Source organism: Borostomias antarcticus, assembly GCF_949987555.1.
Source record: "Borostomias antarcticus genome assembly, chromosome: 1".
In the NCBI taxonomy this organism is placed as follows: domain Eukaryota; kingdom Metazoa; phylum Chordata; class Actinopteri; order Stomiiformes; family Stomiidae; genus Borostomias; species Borostomias antarcticus.
In genome coordinates this window covers 27882249-27896316 of record NC_140234.1, presented here as the reverse complement: position 1 = coordinate 27896316, position 14068 = coordinate 27882249, and the positions used below count along the sequence as shown (strand labels likewise).

Below are 14068 nucleotides of genomic sequence, written 5' to 3'. Positions count from 1 at the left end.
AGCGTCTAATCAATCTTGGCTGTGGTCGTAATGAACGGCCTGATAGTGCTGATACTGCTGATACTGCTGTAATGGGTGGGGAGTCAAACGCTGGTGCAGCACTATTCCCTGGATAGATGGATGGATGGATGGATGGATGGATGGATGGATGGATGGATGGATGGAGGGATGGATGGATGGGGGAGGAGGGGAAGGAGGGAGGGGTGTGCTCCTCTGAGGAGGGATGGAAGGGTGGAGGAGGCAGGGCTAGCACATCCATTCCTTCTGCCCCCCCCCCCACCCCCCCGCCCACACACACACACACACGCACGCACGCACGCACGCTCCCAGACGGGACACCGTAGCAGGTGGGCCTATTGATTTTCTCACCCAGGAAGAACTGCTACTCATTTGCATACAGATGCCCCCTTCAGCGAAGAGGAAGGACCCCCCCCCCCCCTCTCTCCCCGCCCCCTCCCCCAAACCCTCCCCCACCTCTGTCTCCTCACCCCTCCAGGAAGAGTGAAAGGGGTCCTTACAGCCTTCCTCTTTCTTTAGCCTTCTTTCACCCCCCCCCCCCACCCTCACCCCCGCCCCCCCCCCCCCTTCCTCCCTCTCTGCTGCTTTTCACTCTCGTATCTCAACAAGGCCGTTCTCAGCATCGGGTGCGCGTGCGTGTGTGTCGGAGAAGGGAAGTCTTGCACCTTGCATCTGCTGTGGCGTTCGGGGGGGGGGGGGGGAGGGGGGGGGGGGGCGGGGTAGAGGTTACAACAAGGGCAGCTTGTCTGCAGAACCAGCAAGCGGAGAACGCAACAACAGAACCAGCAAGCAAAGAACGCAACATCAGAACCTTAACGCCTCACGACGCCTGGCGAGGCTGATGGTAAATCATCACATGACGAGCAGGAATCCGTAGACAAACACAGCGTGCTCCAAAACTCTCCGGAGAGAATAGAGAGACAACATGCCTACGAACTGTTTCTATCTGAGAAGTCAGTTGCATCCTGGGCTTACATCACAAACACAATCTCCTACAGTACATATATACACACACACTCTCCTACATATATACACACACACTCTCATACATATATACACACACTCTCCTACATATATACACACACACTCTCCTACATATATACACACACCACTCTCCTACATATACACACACAATCTCCTACATATATACACACACAATCTCCTACATTTATACACACACTCTCCTACATATATACACACACACTCTCCTACATATATACACACACTCTCCTACATATATACACACTCTCCTACATATATACACACACAATCTCCTAGATATACACACACACAATCTCCTACATATATACACACACACTCTCCTACATATATACACACACAAGCTCCACAACTCTCCTGAGAGAGCAGAAACAACATGCCTACAGACTGAGCTGCTTTCATGAGTTCTTATTATTATATCTCGTTGAGATGCTACAGACTGTGCTCCATTGAGCTTACATCACAAACACAATCTAATCAACCAAAAAGCCGACTCACTGAGAGAGGACACACACAAATCTCAAATGTTACCTATCAAACACACATGAAAAAATAACATTTCAGGGAACTTTGGACAACCCCAGGCCTCTAAACCCTTTTAATCATATAGCAAAGGCAAATCCGTCTCTCGGTGTGTGTGTGTGTGTGTGTGTGTGTGTGTGTTACTGCTTGTGTAAGCTGAGCCTGTGTGTGTGTCTCCCTGAGGAGTTCTATCCCAGACACAGCTCTCTGTCTGGTCCCTGGTGAAACACACACACACACACACACACACATTCTATCTGTCACTGCTACGCTGATTTGATCTCACCGACAGGGATTCGAACCCAGGGCACCTACTACGTGTCCTAAACTGATAACCTAAAGCCAAGGCATGTACAGTAGTTCAACGCTCCCAAGTGCCAGCAAATGTCTTTGGGTTATAGGCGAGCAAACTTATCATACCAGCGTGGTATCCAAACCACCTCCGTTATACTCAAACCCTCGTTCACCAGTCGCCGCAGATGCTGGTACCCCAGGGTAGCTAGCGATGTCCCGGCAGTGAGCCAGGCGACACTCTTACCTGGGTAGAAGTCTTTGGATTTGGACAGCTTGATGGTGGCGCCGGTCTCCTTCTGCAGCTGGACGATGGTCTGGCCGCCCTTCCCGATGATGGAGCCCGCCGCATAGCTGGGGATCAGCACCTTCAGGAAGTACTCTCCTTCCTCTGCACACAGGAAACAGGAAGCAGAGGGAGTCAGGAAGTAGGTAGTGAGGAGCAGGAAGTGAAGCCTAGAGCTATGCACACTACAGGGATCAATCTGTAAAAATGTTTTAGAGGCTATTTCAACTCATCTCTTCCCCGACAAAACCTTTTAAGTAAAGAAAGTGAAATTGTTTAATTAAATCATCCTATTATGACTCCTATTCATTAACAAGTATCTCCATCACCGAGACTCGATGATGCATCTGAATGGGCCTTCGCAGCACTAAGTGGCTTCATAAATTGGTGCGATCTAATTTGAGCATCTCACAGTCGACTCTGCTCTCTCTCAGACGCCTGGCAGGACCGAATGCGTTATTATATCTCATCACATTTATGTGATTCACGGCGGTAGGTCACAGGCAAGCATGCCGTGGCTTTCCCGCGGTAGGCTACGACGCCGCTCTGGGTCGCTGACTATCGGCTGGCTTCCTTTCTCCGTTTCCGTGCTCACAGTCCATCTGTGGATGTCTCCGTCTCCTTCTCTAAACTGCTTCTTCTGTCCTATCCTCCAGAGACAGGACTGGGAGGAGCCTGGACAGGACTGGGAGGAGCCTAGACAGGACTGGGAGGAGCCTGGACAGGACTGGGTGGAGCCTGGACAGGACTGGGAGGAGCCTAGACAGGACTGGGAGGAGCCTGGACAGGACTGGGTGGAGCCTGGACAGGACTGGGAGGAGCCTAGACAGGACTGGGAGGAGCCTAGACAGGACTGGGAGGAGTCTGGACAGGACTGGGAGGAGCCTGGACAGGACTGGGAGGAGCCTGCTGCAGACATGCGACTGGAAAATCAGACACCTCCAGCGTGGAGGCGTGTCTTCCCAGGCCGGCGGGGAGGAGCAGGAGAGATGGAGGTGGTGGGAGGGGGGGGTTGGGGAGCAGGAGAGAGGGGAGCAGGAGAGATGGAGGTGGTGGGAGGGGGTTTGCGGAGCAGGAGAGAGGGAGGGGGTAGGAGAGGGGATTTGGGGAGCAGGAGAGAGGGAGGGGGTAGGAGAGGAGAGGGGGTTTGGGGAGCAGGAGAGAGGGAGGGGGTAGGAGAGGGGGTTTGGGGAGCAGGAGAGAGGGAGGGGGTAGGAGAGGGGATTTGGGGAGCAGGAGAGAGGGAGGGGGTAGGAGAGGAGAGGAGAGGGGGTTTGGGGAGCAGGAGAGAGGGAGGGGGTAGGAGAGGAGAGGGGGTTTGGGGAGCAGGAGAGAGGGAGGGGGTAGGAGAGGGGATTTGGGGAGCAGGAGAGAGGGAGGTGGTAGGAGAGGAGAGGGGATTTGGGGAGCAGGAGAGAGGGAGGGGGTAGGAGAGGAGAGGGGGTTTGGGGAGCAGGAGAGAGGGAGGTGGTAGGAGAGGAGAGGGGGTTTGGGGAGCAGGAGAGAACGTAGCGCTTCACACAAACACAACTGCCGTTCTGGAGCAGAGGTGTCCTTGTTTCCATGGCGATCTCTACCTGCGTGTATCCAGGTCAGATAAGACACTCCCCCGGCTCTTTAAAGGAACATCGCACTCCAAAACCGCACCTGTATTCACACCTAAATTGTCCTCCACTTAACGTGGTTTAAGTTAAATTCCCTCTGTCCTCATCTGTGGTGGATGCTGGTATAAGCCGTGCCTAAAGGCGTGTGTCCACCGGTGAGCTGTATGTAGCTGAACAGCGCCAAGCTTAGAGCTTCTTGGAGCGCACTAGAGCTGGGGTTTAGAGTTGGCTAGGCTACCGACGTTTTACACCTACGTTAGCAACGTGTGTCGTGTTTCTGCAGACTGCAGATTAACTAGCCAAGTTATGATAGCTAGCTAATGTTCGCTAGTGCTAATGTTCGCTAGTGCTAACGTTCGCCGTCTCTGCGGTTTTGCCAAAAACTGACTGTTCTCGTCGTCTTTCAGGGTTAGGGTTTTACAGCCTGCGCTCTAGCCCAAAAAGTTCAACTTTTTTCAACTGAAAAAAAAAGCCAAGAGCTCATGGTGCTATAGCGCTAAAAAGCGCTTGGAGCACAGCTCTCGTCTCTATAGCGCCCCCTAGAGCTCATTACCCATTGTAAACTACGAGAAAACAGCGCCAGCTCTGATATACTGCTCCCCGGTGGACTAATGTAGATCTAGTTCCAGAACCGTTTCATTAATTAATAGTTGAGGCTAATTAGAAGGATCTACGCAACCAATGACATGGGACTTCAGAGTTCCGAATGACATTTGATCACCTCTGGGCTCTGGAAGGATCTGGGCGTGTAGAGTGCAATGTCCCTTTAACGTGGCAGAGTGTATCCGACTGTCTGATTCGTGAGGTCGCTGGGCTAATAATCCATCATATTTAATCCAGGTCGCCTCCCCCAAAGCAGCAGATTCAGACAGGATTATAATCCGTATCCTAACCAGCCGGAGTGCTGGGTCTCTCTCTCTCTCTCACACACACACGACCCGGTCACCTCACTGGACCAGCGATCCAGATGAAACAAGCAGAGGTCAGAGGTCATCACCCCATTATCCTCCCCCCATCTGGGATGTCGAGGCGGACAGCAACTCGGCCTACAGAACCGCGGTGGTGGGGTGATGTCTCCCCCTCCCCCGGAGACTAAAGGGTGAGCCTTCTGTGAGTTTCCCCTCTGAGGACGGAGACTACACCGCCGCTATTATTAGGCCCTGATGATTCAGATGGAGGTTGGGTCCAAACACACAGCAGCGCCTCCAACAGAGGTGTGAGGGACCGGCCTCGCCTCACTGAGGTGTGACTCTCAGACAGTCATTATCCGCCTCGCTCTTTTCCGCTGTGGTTCTCCTCACAGAATTATGTACGCTTTGGGCCCGCTGTGTTCCACTGTCCTGCTCCTCTCCTCTGCTCATCTCCCTCCTCCTCTCCCCTACTCTAATCTCCTTCGTCTCTCTCCTCCTCTCATCTCCCTCCTCCTCTCCCCTACTCTCCTTTCCTCTCTCCTCCTCCTCTCATCTCCCTTCTCCTCTCCCCTACTCTCCTCTCTCCTCCTCCTCCGCTCATCTCCCTCCTCTTCTCCCCTACTCTCCTCTCCTTCGCCTCTCTCTTCCTCTCCACTCTTCTCCTCTCCACTGTTCCTCTCCTGTCCTGCTCATCTCCTCTCGTTTCCTCCTCTCTCTCCTCCTCTCCCCTACTCTCCTCTCCTTTCTCCTCCTCCTCCTCTCATCTCCATCCTCCTCTCCCCTACTCTCCTCTCCTCCCCCTCTCTCTTCCTCTCCACTCCTCTCCCTCCTCCTCTCTCCTACTCTCCTCTCCTCCCCCTCTCTCTTACTCTCCTCTCCTCTCTCTCCTCCTCTCTTTTTCAGTAGCTGTTATGTTCTTTGCGTTCGTCAGTGACCCAGATTCCCTGTGAAACCAAGACTGACCTGCTTTATACTGGGACGTCTAATTTTAACCAGGCTCGGTTAATAAGAAAGGAAATTGATAAATAACATCCCACACACACACACACATACTGCACATACACAAACACACGCACGCACACACACACACACACACACACACACACTAACATGCATCCACACAAAAACACACCAGGATTAAGAGTGCATAAACACATCGTTAACACATCCTCACAGACACACACAAACACACACACAAACACACACATTTCTACGTCCACTTAATAACAACACTTTGTCAACACTCGTAAACACCTCTGAAAGTGTGAGTCACAAGGACCAGATCCACACAGAAACATGTTCTTAATTGTCTCCGTTAGCTCTCCTAATACAGGCCTGTCCGGGTCACATGACCTCGCTGGCAGTCAGACAATCAGCCACGCACTCAGACCCGACTAATCAAGCAAGATGACTGAGCACAGCTGCTCCGCTAGTCTAGTCTGGGACCTTTAGCTTTGAGTTTCCACCATCAATCTCAATGCAAAGATGCAAACCTTTCTTTTCTGTTCTGCACTATGGCCTCTATCACAGCCGCTGTGGGACAACTTCGCTATCATAGTCAGGCCACAGCCAAGACAGCCCCTTTGACGATGAGGTCACGTCTTATTCAGATTTACACAGATAGTCTCCCACGTTTGGGGGGAGGGTTTCAGTGTGATTGAGTGGACGGGTTGGTGTGTGTGTGTGTGTGTGTGTGGGTGTGTGTGTGTGTGTGTGTGTGTGTGTGTGTGTGTGTGTGTGTGTGTGTGTGTGCATGTGTGTGTGTGATCCACACACAGGGTCTCGACGACGAAGCTGTGGTTCCTGGTTGCCGAGACAAGAGTCTTTGTTTTGTTTCCCTTCCCACAACACAAACGGGGATCGGCCAATCAGAGCCGCCCTCTCCTGCAGGAAACACTCCAACTTCCTGTCTTTTAGTTGTCAGCAAGAAAGACTTGACAGGAAAACCAAGTAGCTGTGTGTGTGTGTGTGTGTGTGTGTGTGTGTGTGTGTGTGTGTGTGTGTGTGTGTGTGTGTGTGTGTGTGTACGTGTGTGTGTGCGTGTGATGATGTCAGAGAAGTGGTTCCAACTAACCACTCCCCATACAAGACTGCCAGCTAGGTCAGAATAGTTCTCGCATTGTCTTACCCCAATCAGGATTGGCTTCTGGTCAGTGACCTTTAACCTGCTTTTCAGACGTGTTTGGGTTTGCGCATGTGCGTGCGCATGTGTGTGTATGTGTGTGTGTGTCTTAGACTTATCAGTCTGTATGTATGTATGTGTGTACGCGCTGTCTGCAATAAATAATGAACAGGCATCTGACATGATAAAGACTGAGTAAACACAGCAATCTGTTGCTAGGGGCTCCCTGGAGCCCGACAGCCCAGAATAGGCAGCCTCAGCTCGGGGGATTGAGGGCTCAAATCCGAGGATCTAGTGTCCGGGGCCTGGGGGGTGGGGGTGGGGGGCTGGGGAGGCTTTGGGCTCCAGCGCTGGGGGTGCTGGAAAATATTTGTCTCCCTTAAGCTGGGCGAGTCTGTGTGGGGGGACGAAGGCTTTGTCTTGCACCCCCAGCCTCCCCGTGGCTTTTGTGAAGAGTTGAAGCCAAGTGAAGAGTGCCGGGACCACCACCTGTCCTCAGCCCTTTACAGGGGGCTCGGGACGGTCATAAAGAGATACTACGGCCTGTAGAGAGACTGGGAGAGGGGGTCACGCTTGGTTTGGTCTGGAGAGGAGAGGACGGGACAGGAGAAGAGAGATCAAGGTCACCAGAGGTCATCTGAAGGAAGGAACGTAGCTCCTGGTAGACAGACAGACAGACAGCTCTAAGCTGCTATACTTTCACTGCCACTGTGCCCACACTTTTTTTTATTACTTATTGATTTATTTTTTTTAAAGAAAATACATTCACTGTCTATCCAAGTTTTGATTGATTGACACGCTCCTTCGCGGAAGGAGGGATGTCTTGTGTTCATGTTTAGCCAGTGAACAGCCTCCCGACCAAAATGTCCCCCGTCCTCTCTGCGTCTCTTTTAGCCTAGCCTAGCCTAGCCTAGCCCACCACGGCTAACCCGGCTACGCTAACGCCCGCAGACGGAAGCAGCAGTCTCCAGAGGCGAGGAAGGGGTTGAAGGGGTGTGAAAGGCAGCCTGCATTGTTCGTTGAGCGGGGGGGCCGTTTCCAGAGACTCCCCCTCCGCAACGCTCTTTTCACCGCCCTCCGACATCCATATTCATCACACTGCCTCTCCCTCCTTCAATCGGCAGCGGGCTGGCGGAGACTGACGCCTCGCTCCTCCAATAGGACGCCGCGGTTTTCCGGAGTATCCCCGCCCCTCTCACTCACCCCCGCCCTGTAAATGGGATTTTTTTTTTTTGACGCAGTGCTTTAGAAAAAACAGAGTAAAAGAGAGAGGAGGGAGAAAGCGATAGAAAGAGAGAGAGACAAAGGGAGAAAGAGACAGAGAGAGAGAGGGGAGGAGGAGAAGGATGGAGGGAAGCCAGCGACGTTGCGGTGGCGCTCTGTCAAAGGCGGAGCGTCAAAGGCGGAGCGTCGATCGGCGGTCGCCGCCGCGGTTACGGTGCGCAGTCAACGGTGGCGAGCAGTTGATGGGGAGGTGGCAGGCGGGGTGGGGGCGGGGTGAGGGAGGGAGGGAGGGAGGGAGGGAGGGAGGGAGGGAGGGAGGGAGGGAGGGAGGGAGGGAGGGAGGGAGGGAGGGAGGGAGGGAGGGAGGAGGAGGGAGCTGTTGTGCCGCCGGAAGGAGAGCGGGGATTTGGCACAGCTGAGCAGAAAGACATGGCGCAGCCTAGAAACGCGCTGCCTAGATACGCCCCGCCGGAACACGGAGAGCGGCAGGAGAACATGGCGAGGCGGCGCGCTGAGCATGCTGGGAGGAGGAGGGGGGGCACAGCGAGGACGGGGGTGGGGGGGGGGGCAAAGCTAATATTCATTCTTTGTTCACCGACGCTCCACCTCCAATCATGACGAACCGAGTTAAAACGAGCGCCACCTCTGTATTTCCACGCTCTATTTTCCGTCCGTGCGTTTCTAAGCGCGACACATTTTCCGTCCCCAGCATCGGGCATTTGTTTCGATCAATCGGCCGGCCGGGCCGGGCGGGGCGGGGGGAAGGGGAGCCTCTTAGGTATGCGCGAGAGGTGCTCAGCTTTGCCGGGGGTAGCGGTGGAAAACGCTCGCCACATCGATCGATAACATCCAAGACCCGTTGGTCCCGTGGGCTGGGAGGGAATGGATGTGCGGTATCTGCCAAGCACGGAGGGAGGGGTGTGTGTCGGTGTGCGCACGAATGTGTGTGTGTGTGTTATTATGTGTGTGTGTTTATGTGTGTGTGTGTTTTGCATTTATGTGTGTGTGGTTATCGCACCCTCTCCCCCTCATCACTTGGTCATCTTCATCTCACACACACACACACACACACACACACCACTCCGTCCTGCTGATTCCCAGCCCCTCTCACTCACATCACCTGGCATCAAGGGCACCCTGACGCCTTCTCCCCAACGTCCACTATAAAACCACTCTGGTCTCTGGAGCCAATGCATCCATTTGCTAAATGACCACTTTGCATATCCTCACTGGGGGGCGAACAGCTGGCCCCCACTCACTCTCATCAGAGCAGAGAGCTGCGCCCCAGCACCTAACTCTGTGTGCTCCATGGGCATGAGACATGAGAGAGAGAGCGAGAGAGAGAGAGGGGGGGAGAGGCATGGAGATAGAGAGGAAGGGAGAGAGAGAGTTGATGATGGAGGGAGAGAGATGGAGAGAAAGGGGGGGTGGAGAGAGGGAGGGAGAGAGAGAGGTGATGATGGAGGGAGAGAGATGGAGAGAGAGGGGGGGATGGAGAGAGGGAGGGAGGGAGGGAGGAAGAGAAAGGGGGAGAGGGATGGAGAGAGGGAGGGAAGGAGGGAGAGAGAGAGAGGGAAGGAGGGAGAGAGAGAGAGGGAAGGAGGGAGAGAGAGAGGGAGGGAAGGAGAGAGAGAGAGGGAAGGAGGGAGAGAGAGAGAGGGAAGGAGGGAGAGAGAGAGATGATGATGGAGGGAAGGGCTGAAAGGAAGTGAGGTATGGTGACTGAGTACCTTTCTCCATATGTCCCATGGGTATATTTAATGAGAGAGAGATGGAGAGAGAGAGAGGGAGAGAGAGAGAGATGAAGAGATGAGAGAGAGAGAGGGAGAGAGAGATGGAGAGAGAGAGATGGAGAGAGAGAGGGAGAGAGAGATGGAGCGAGAGAGAGAGAGGGAGAGAGAGGGAGAGAGATGGAGAGAGAGAGAGATGGAGAGGGAGAGAGGGAGAGATGGAGAGAGAGAGAGGGAGAGAAAAAGCACAAAGCACAAGGCTATAGGGTTGTGACCCCGTGCCCCTAAAGCACAAGGCTATAGGGTTATGACCCTGTGCCCATAAAGCACAAGGCTATAGGGTTATGACCCTGTGCCCATAAAGCACAAGGCTATAGGGTTATGACCCCGTGCCCATAAAGCACAAGGCTATAGGGTTATGACCCTGTGCCCATATAGCACAAGGCTATAGGGTTATGACCCCGTGCCCATAAAGCACAAGGCTATAGGGTTATGACCCCGTGCCCATAAACACAAGGCTATAGGGTTATGACCCCGTGCCCATAAACACAAGGCTATAGGGTTGTGACCCCGTGCCCATAAACACAAGGCTATAGGGTTATGACCCCGTGCCCATAAACACAAGGCTATAGGGTTGTGACCCCGTGCCCATAAAGCACAAGGCTATAGGGTTGTGACCCTGTGCCCCTAAAGCACAAGGCTATAGGGTTGTGACCCCGTGCCCATAAAGCACAAGGCTATAGGGTTATGACCTCGTGCCCATAAAGCACAAGGCTATAGGGTTATGACCCCGTGCCCATAAACCACAAGGTTATGGGGTCCCATGGCTCCCCTGATGAAAGCCTATCCCTGATATGTGTACAGTAGACATGCAGACAGGTACAGAAAACAATCATTCTATAATACATTTCTAAATATTCCTCATATATAGTAATTATCATCATCATACTCCCATTTGCTCCGTGTTTCATGTCCATGCACAAAGGAATAAATATCACGTTAATAACAAGATGAAAACACAAACAGTCATAAAGCATATTATCCAACAGATCTGATATGTATGATAGATATGGATCTTAACAGTCATTTCAATTCCAATGCAAGCTTTGGATATCATGACAAAATAAACGTTGAATTAATATAAAGGCATGAAAATGGATGTTATGGGTTTGATTACATACAATTTAACCATCATCTCAGAGGCATACCTCACATCAGAATGATGATGTTACACTGTGAATACTCAGTGTTGATGATTAAAGATTTGGAATTTGTTATTGCCTAATTAAAGGGCCTAAGCAATCTAATCAAAATGATTTCACATTTCAGACAAGTAAACATTTAATGTTTGTTAAAAGGTACATTCCTCTGATTTGGCTCGACTCTTCCTTTTACAAACAGGAAGTAGGATCTTATTGTTTCCATTTTGACATCCATCTTGTATTGTAGTCCATTTAAGTGAAAAGTAGAAGTAGAAAGAACAGAATCAAAGTGTGGCTCTTACCATGTGCGTCAGAGTGTGATTCTTGGTGAGCGAATAGAATGCCTTCAGTTTCAAATAGGGGCTGCAGGTAGGGCACTACAGGAAGAGGAAGCACAGAATGTGTGTATGTGTGGCAAACTAGCGTTGTTATTACTGCTAGCACAGATAGATTGCTCTAGTTAGCTACCCCCTTATCCCGTTACTAGCTAACTACCTTTATCATAGAGAGATTATGAGATAGTAAAGTCACTAGCCAAACTAGATCCTGGGCTCTAGAATCCAGATGGCTCAAGCATTCTGTGCTGTCTGACCACAAAGACCTGCAAAGAAAGGCTGTTGTAGGCAAGACATTAAGAATACTGTCATCTGACAGGCTGCTACTTAGCTACAAGACATCGACCATTTAGAATCATACAATTGCTTAAAGGGATATTTAGTGAATAGAGTAATTTAGACAATAATCTGTTAATCTGCCATTATATAATGTCAACAACTCAGATAACAACATTAGAACCGAAGTGCATGAAGATCTTGGTTGGTTTTGTTTGCATTTTTGTTCTGACAGGCTGAGAGTATCACTGAGGCCAAAAACACAAACTCTTCCCTGATTCCAGGACCCTGTCTCCGCTCTCTAATCATTCAGGGAAGTAACTCATTGTTTCACATAAATAAACAGTTGTGGCTGCCATCTTGTTTTGTAACTGTCCCTCGAGTGGTTCGTCTGGGCCCAGAGTGTGTGTGTGCAGCTGAGCTGAGGAAATGTGTCTGAGGTTGCTGTTGTGTTCACAGACATTTAATTTGGCCAAATGGATCGGACGTGCGTGTGTTTGTATGTGTGTATGTGTGTGTGTGTGTGTGTGGGGGGGGGGGGGGGGGGGTAATGACTCCCCAGGGTACAACATGGTTTTTAGATATGAGCCTTTAGTGCTCTGAGGATCAATGCCTTTTAACTAGGCTGTCTCACTTCATTTCCTTGACAACAGTCAATTGTCTTAATGCATTTTGGAGAAATAAAAGATTTACAATATTATATTGTTGTTTAAGTAAAAATTCCGCAGTCTATACAATTATTCTGAGCACACCTCTACAATATGAACTGTATAATACGTATGAATATATGTTGATAATAATCCATTCATTGTATGTAAGGTCCATGAGTATGACTACCAGAAAGATACTGATGGGATAGATGGAGATGCTTGGCACGTGACGGCATGTAAACAAAAACCAAATGGTGATTATATTACCATGGTGAAATATCCTGTCAGATCCAACCAGTGAAGAATAAACATCACGATTGTACAATCCTGTGTCGGCGTAAGCTTTTCTTGAACTATAACAGATCGCCACAGGCACGGATGCTACAATAACAGATCGCGATGTTGCAATGGAGCGGTCATGCATTGCCCTCCATGCTAACCAGGCCTAAGGTTTACACTGAGTAGCCTAGTGTACAGAATGTGAGTGTGGCTGTTTATTCTACTCCGTAATAGAGACGCGGGGGGGGACGCTATGAGAGAGATTAGCATGCAAGGTCATCCAGAGATGGGAGATGGGAAAGATAGTCCGGAATCACACAAGAGCCGGGATTAGCAGTTGTTTACATTTTGACTGCTCGGTTGTGATATTTTATTATGATAGCCTATTATTTGATCGACGTAGAATGCGGCAAACTGAGCCAATCTTCTAGTCGGGAAATAGTATCTGATGATATCAAAACGTTTGTGTGAATGAGACCTAACGGACTTCCCTCCAAATCGGCGACCTCGTTCATCCCTCATTGTCTCTTAACCATTAACAAAAAAGACTGGCCGTTTTTCTTGTTAGGCTAATGTGAGATGGTAAAAATAGCCTACTATAATGTGTGGTAGGCCTATTATACGTCAGTTGAGGCCTAAAATCAACATAATATCATAAACAATTGTGTTGAGGCATGTGGTGTGTTGGGATAATCAACCTGCCATCCTGTCGCTTTCTCGGAGACTAGCTACCCCAGCGGCCGGTGCAGGACCGCGGATAAACTAAATTCACACACCGGCAATGATCTATCGCATCCCCTTCGCCTAGGCAACTTACCTCCCGTGTTTGTGCGCTTAGTGCTGCTAGCTTCGGTTGGGGTCTCAAGCGGTCGTTTGCGTGAATCTGGAGGATCCGACTCCATGTGTGGCTGTTGATTATGATGGTGGGGATTCGAGAAAATCCCGTTTTGCTGTACTGCTCCGCCGGCCATCATTTTCACAGATGGGTCTGGATTATCTGTATTTACGTTTATTCCTTTGCGTAACGCAGCCTTTTGAAGGTGTCTTTGAATAGGCGAAGCGAATAGGAATTGTAAAATGCGGCTATAGCCTAGTTGCGATATATAATCTCTTGCGCGTTTATCCTTGCTGCCTTCGGAGAATAGCGAGGTGCGCAGAGTCCGGGCTGCTTATTCACACGAGCGACGATGCTTCAGCGGCAGAGATGATGATGTTGTGGAGTTAGCTCAGCACAAATCCAATAAACCGATGGATTTTGTCCCGTTCCAGAAATACTAAACGTGCAATTGAGAGTGGTTCAATCTCCCATCAATCTCTTGCTATGTAAGCTATTTCATTCCGCCGCAACGTAGCCTAAACGTGCGTATTCATATCAAGCAATGCAGAACGATGGCGCTCCTCTCTGTTTTGCGGCTAGTGAATTATCAACAAAATAAAAAATAACAAAAAAATATCGAATGATAAAGAGGTGAAGTAAATTGAGGGCACGGAAAGGTGGTGAAACAAAAAAAATTATGTTCTATCCGGTCCTCGTTCCGAGACACCCTGCGCATCGACGTCGGGGGGCAAGGGGTGGGTTTTCAGAGGGGTCCAAGAGGGGAGAGAAAGCCGAGAATAGG

The 14068-nt window shown here is 50.6% G+C and overlaps 1 protein-coding gene across 6 annotated transcripts in view; it reads right to left on the bottom strand.

Annotated features, from left to right (window-relative positions):
- The window catches only part of nova2 (NOVA alternative splicing regulator 2), a gene marked incomplete at its 5' end in the record, with an annotated part of 33649 nt that extends 20226 nt beyond the window's left edge, over positions 1-13423 (bottom strand). For 2 of the 6 annotated variants that reach the window (XM_084438645.1, XM_084438649.1), the window contains 2 exons: positions 2078-2221; positions 13267-13423. In XM_084438645.1, coding sequence (XP_084294771.1) covers positions 2078-2221; positions 13267-13423 — 301 coding nt within the window. Of the gene's footprint in view, positions 1-1996; positions 2302-11211; positions 11287-13262 lie in introns of all 6 variants that reach the window. The other 4 variants (XM_084438647.1, XM_084438646.1, XM_084438648.1 and 1 more) reach the window with 4 other exon arrangements.
- Positions 13424-14068: the final 645 nt, after the last annotated feature.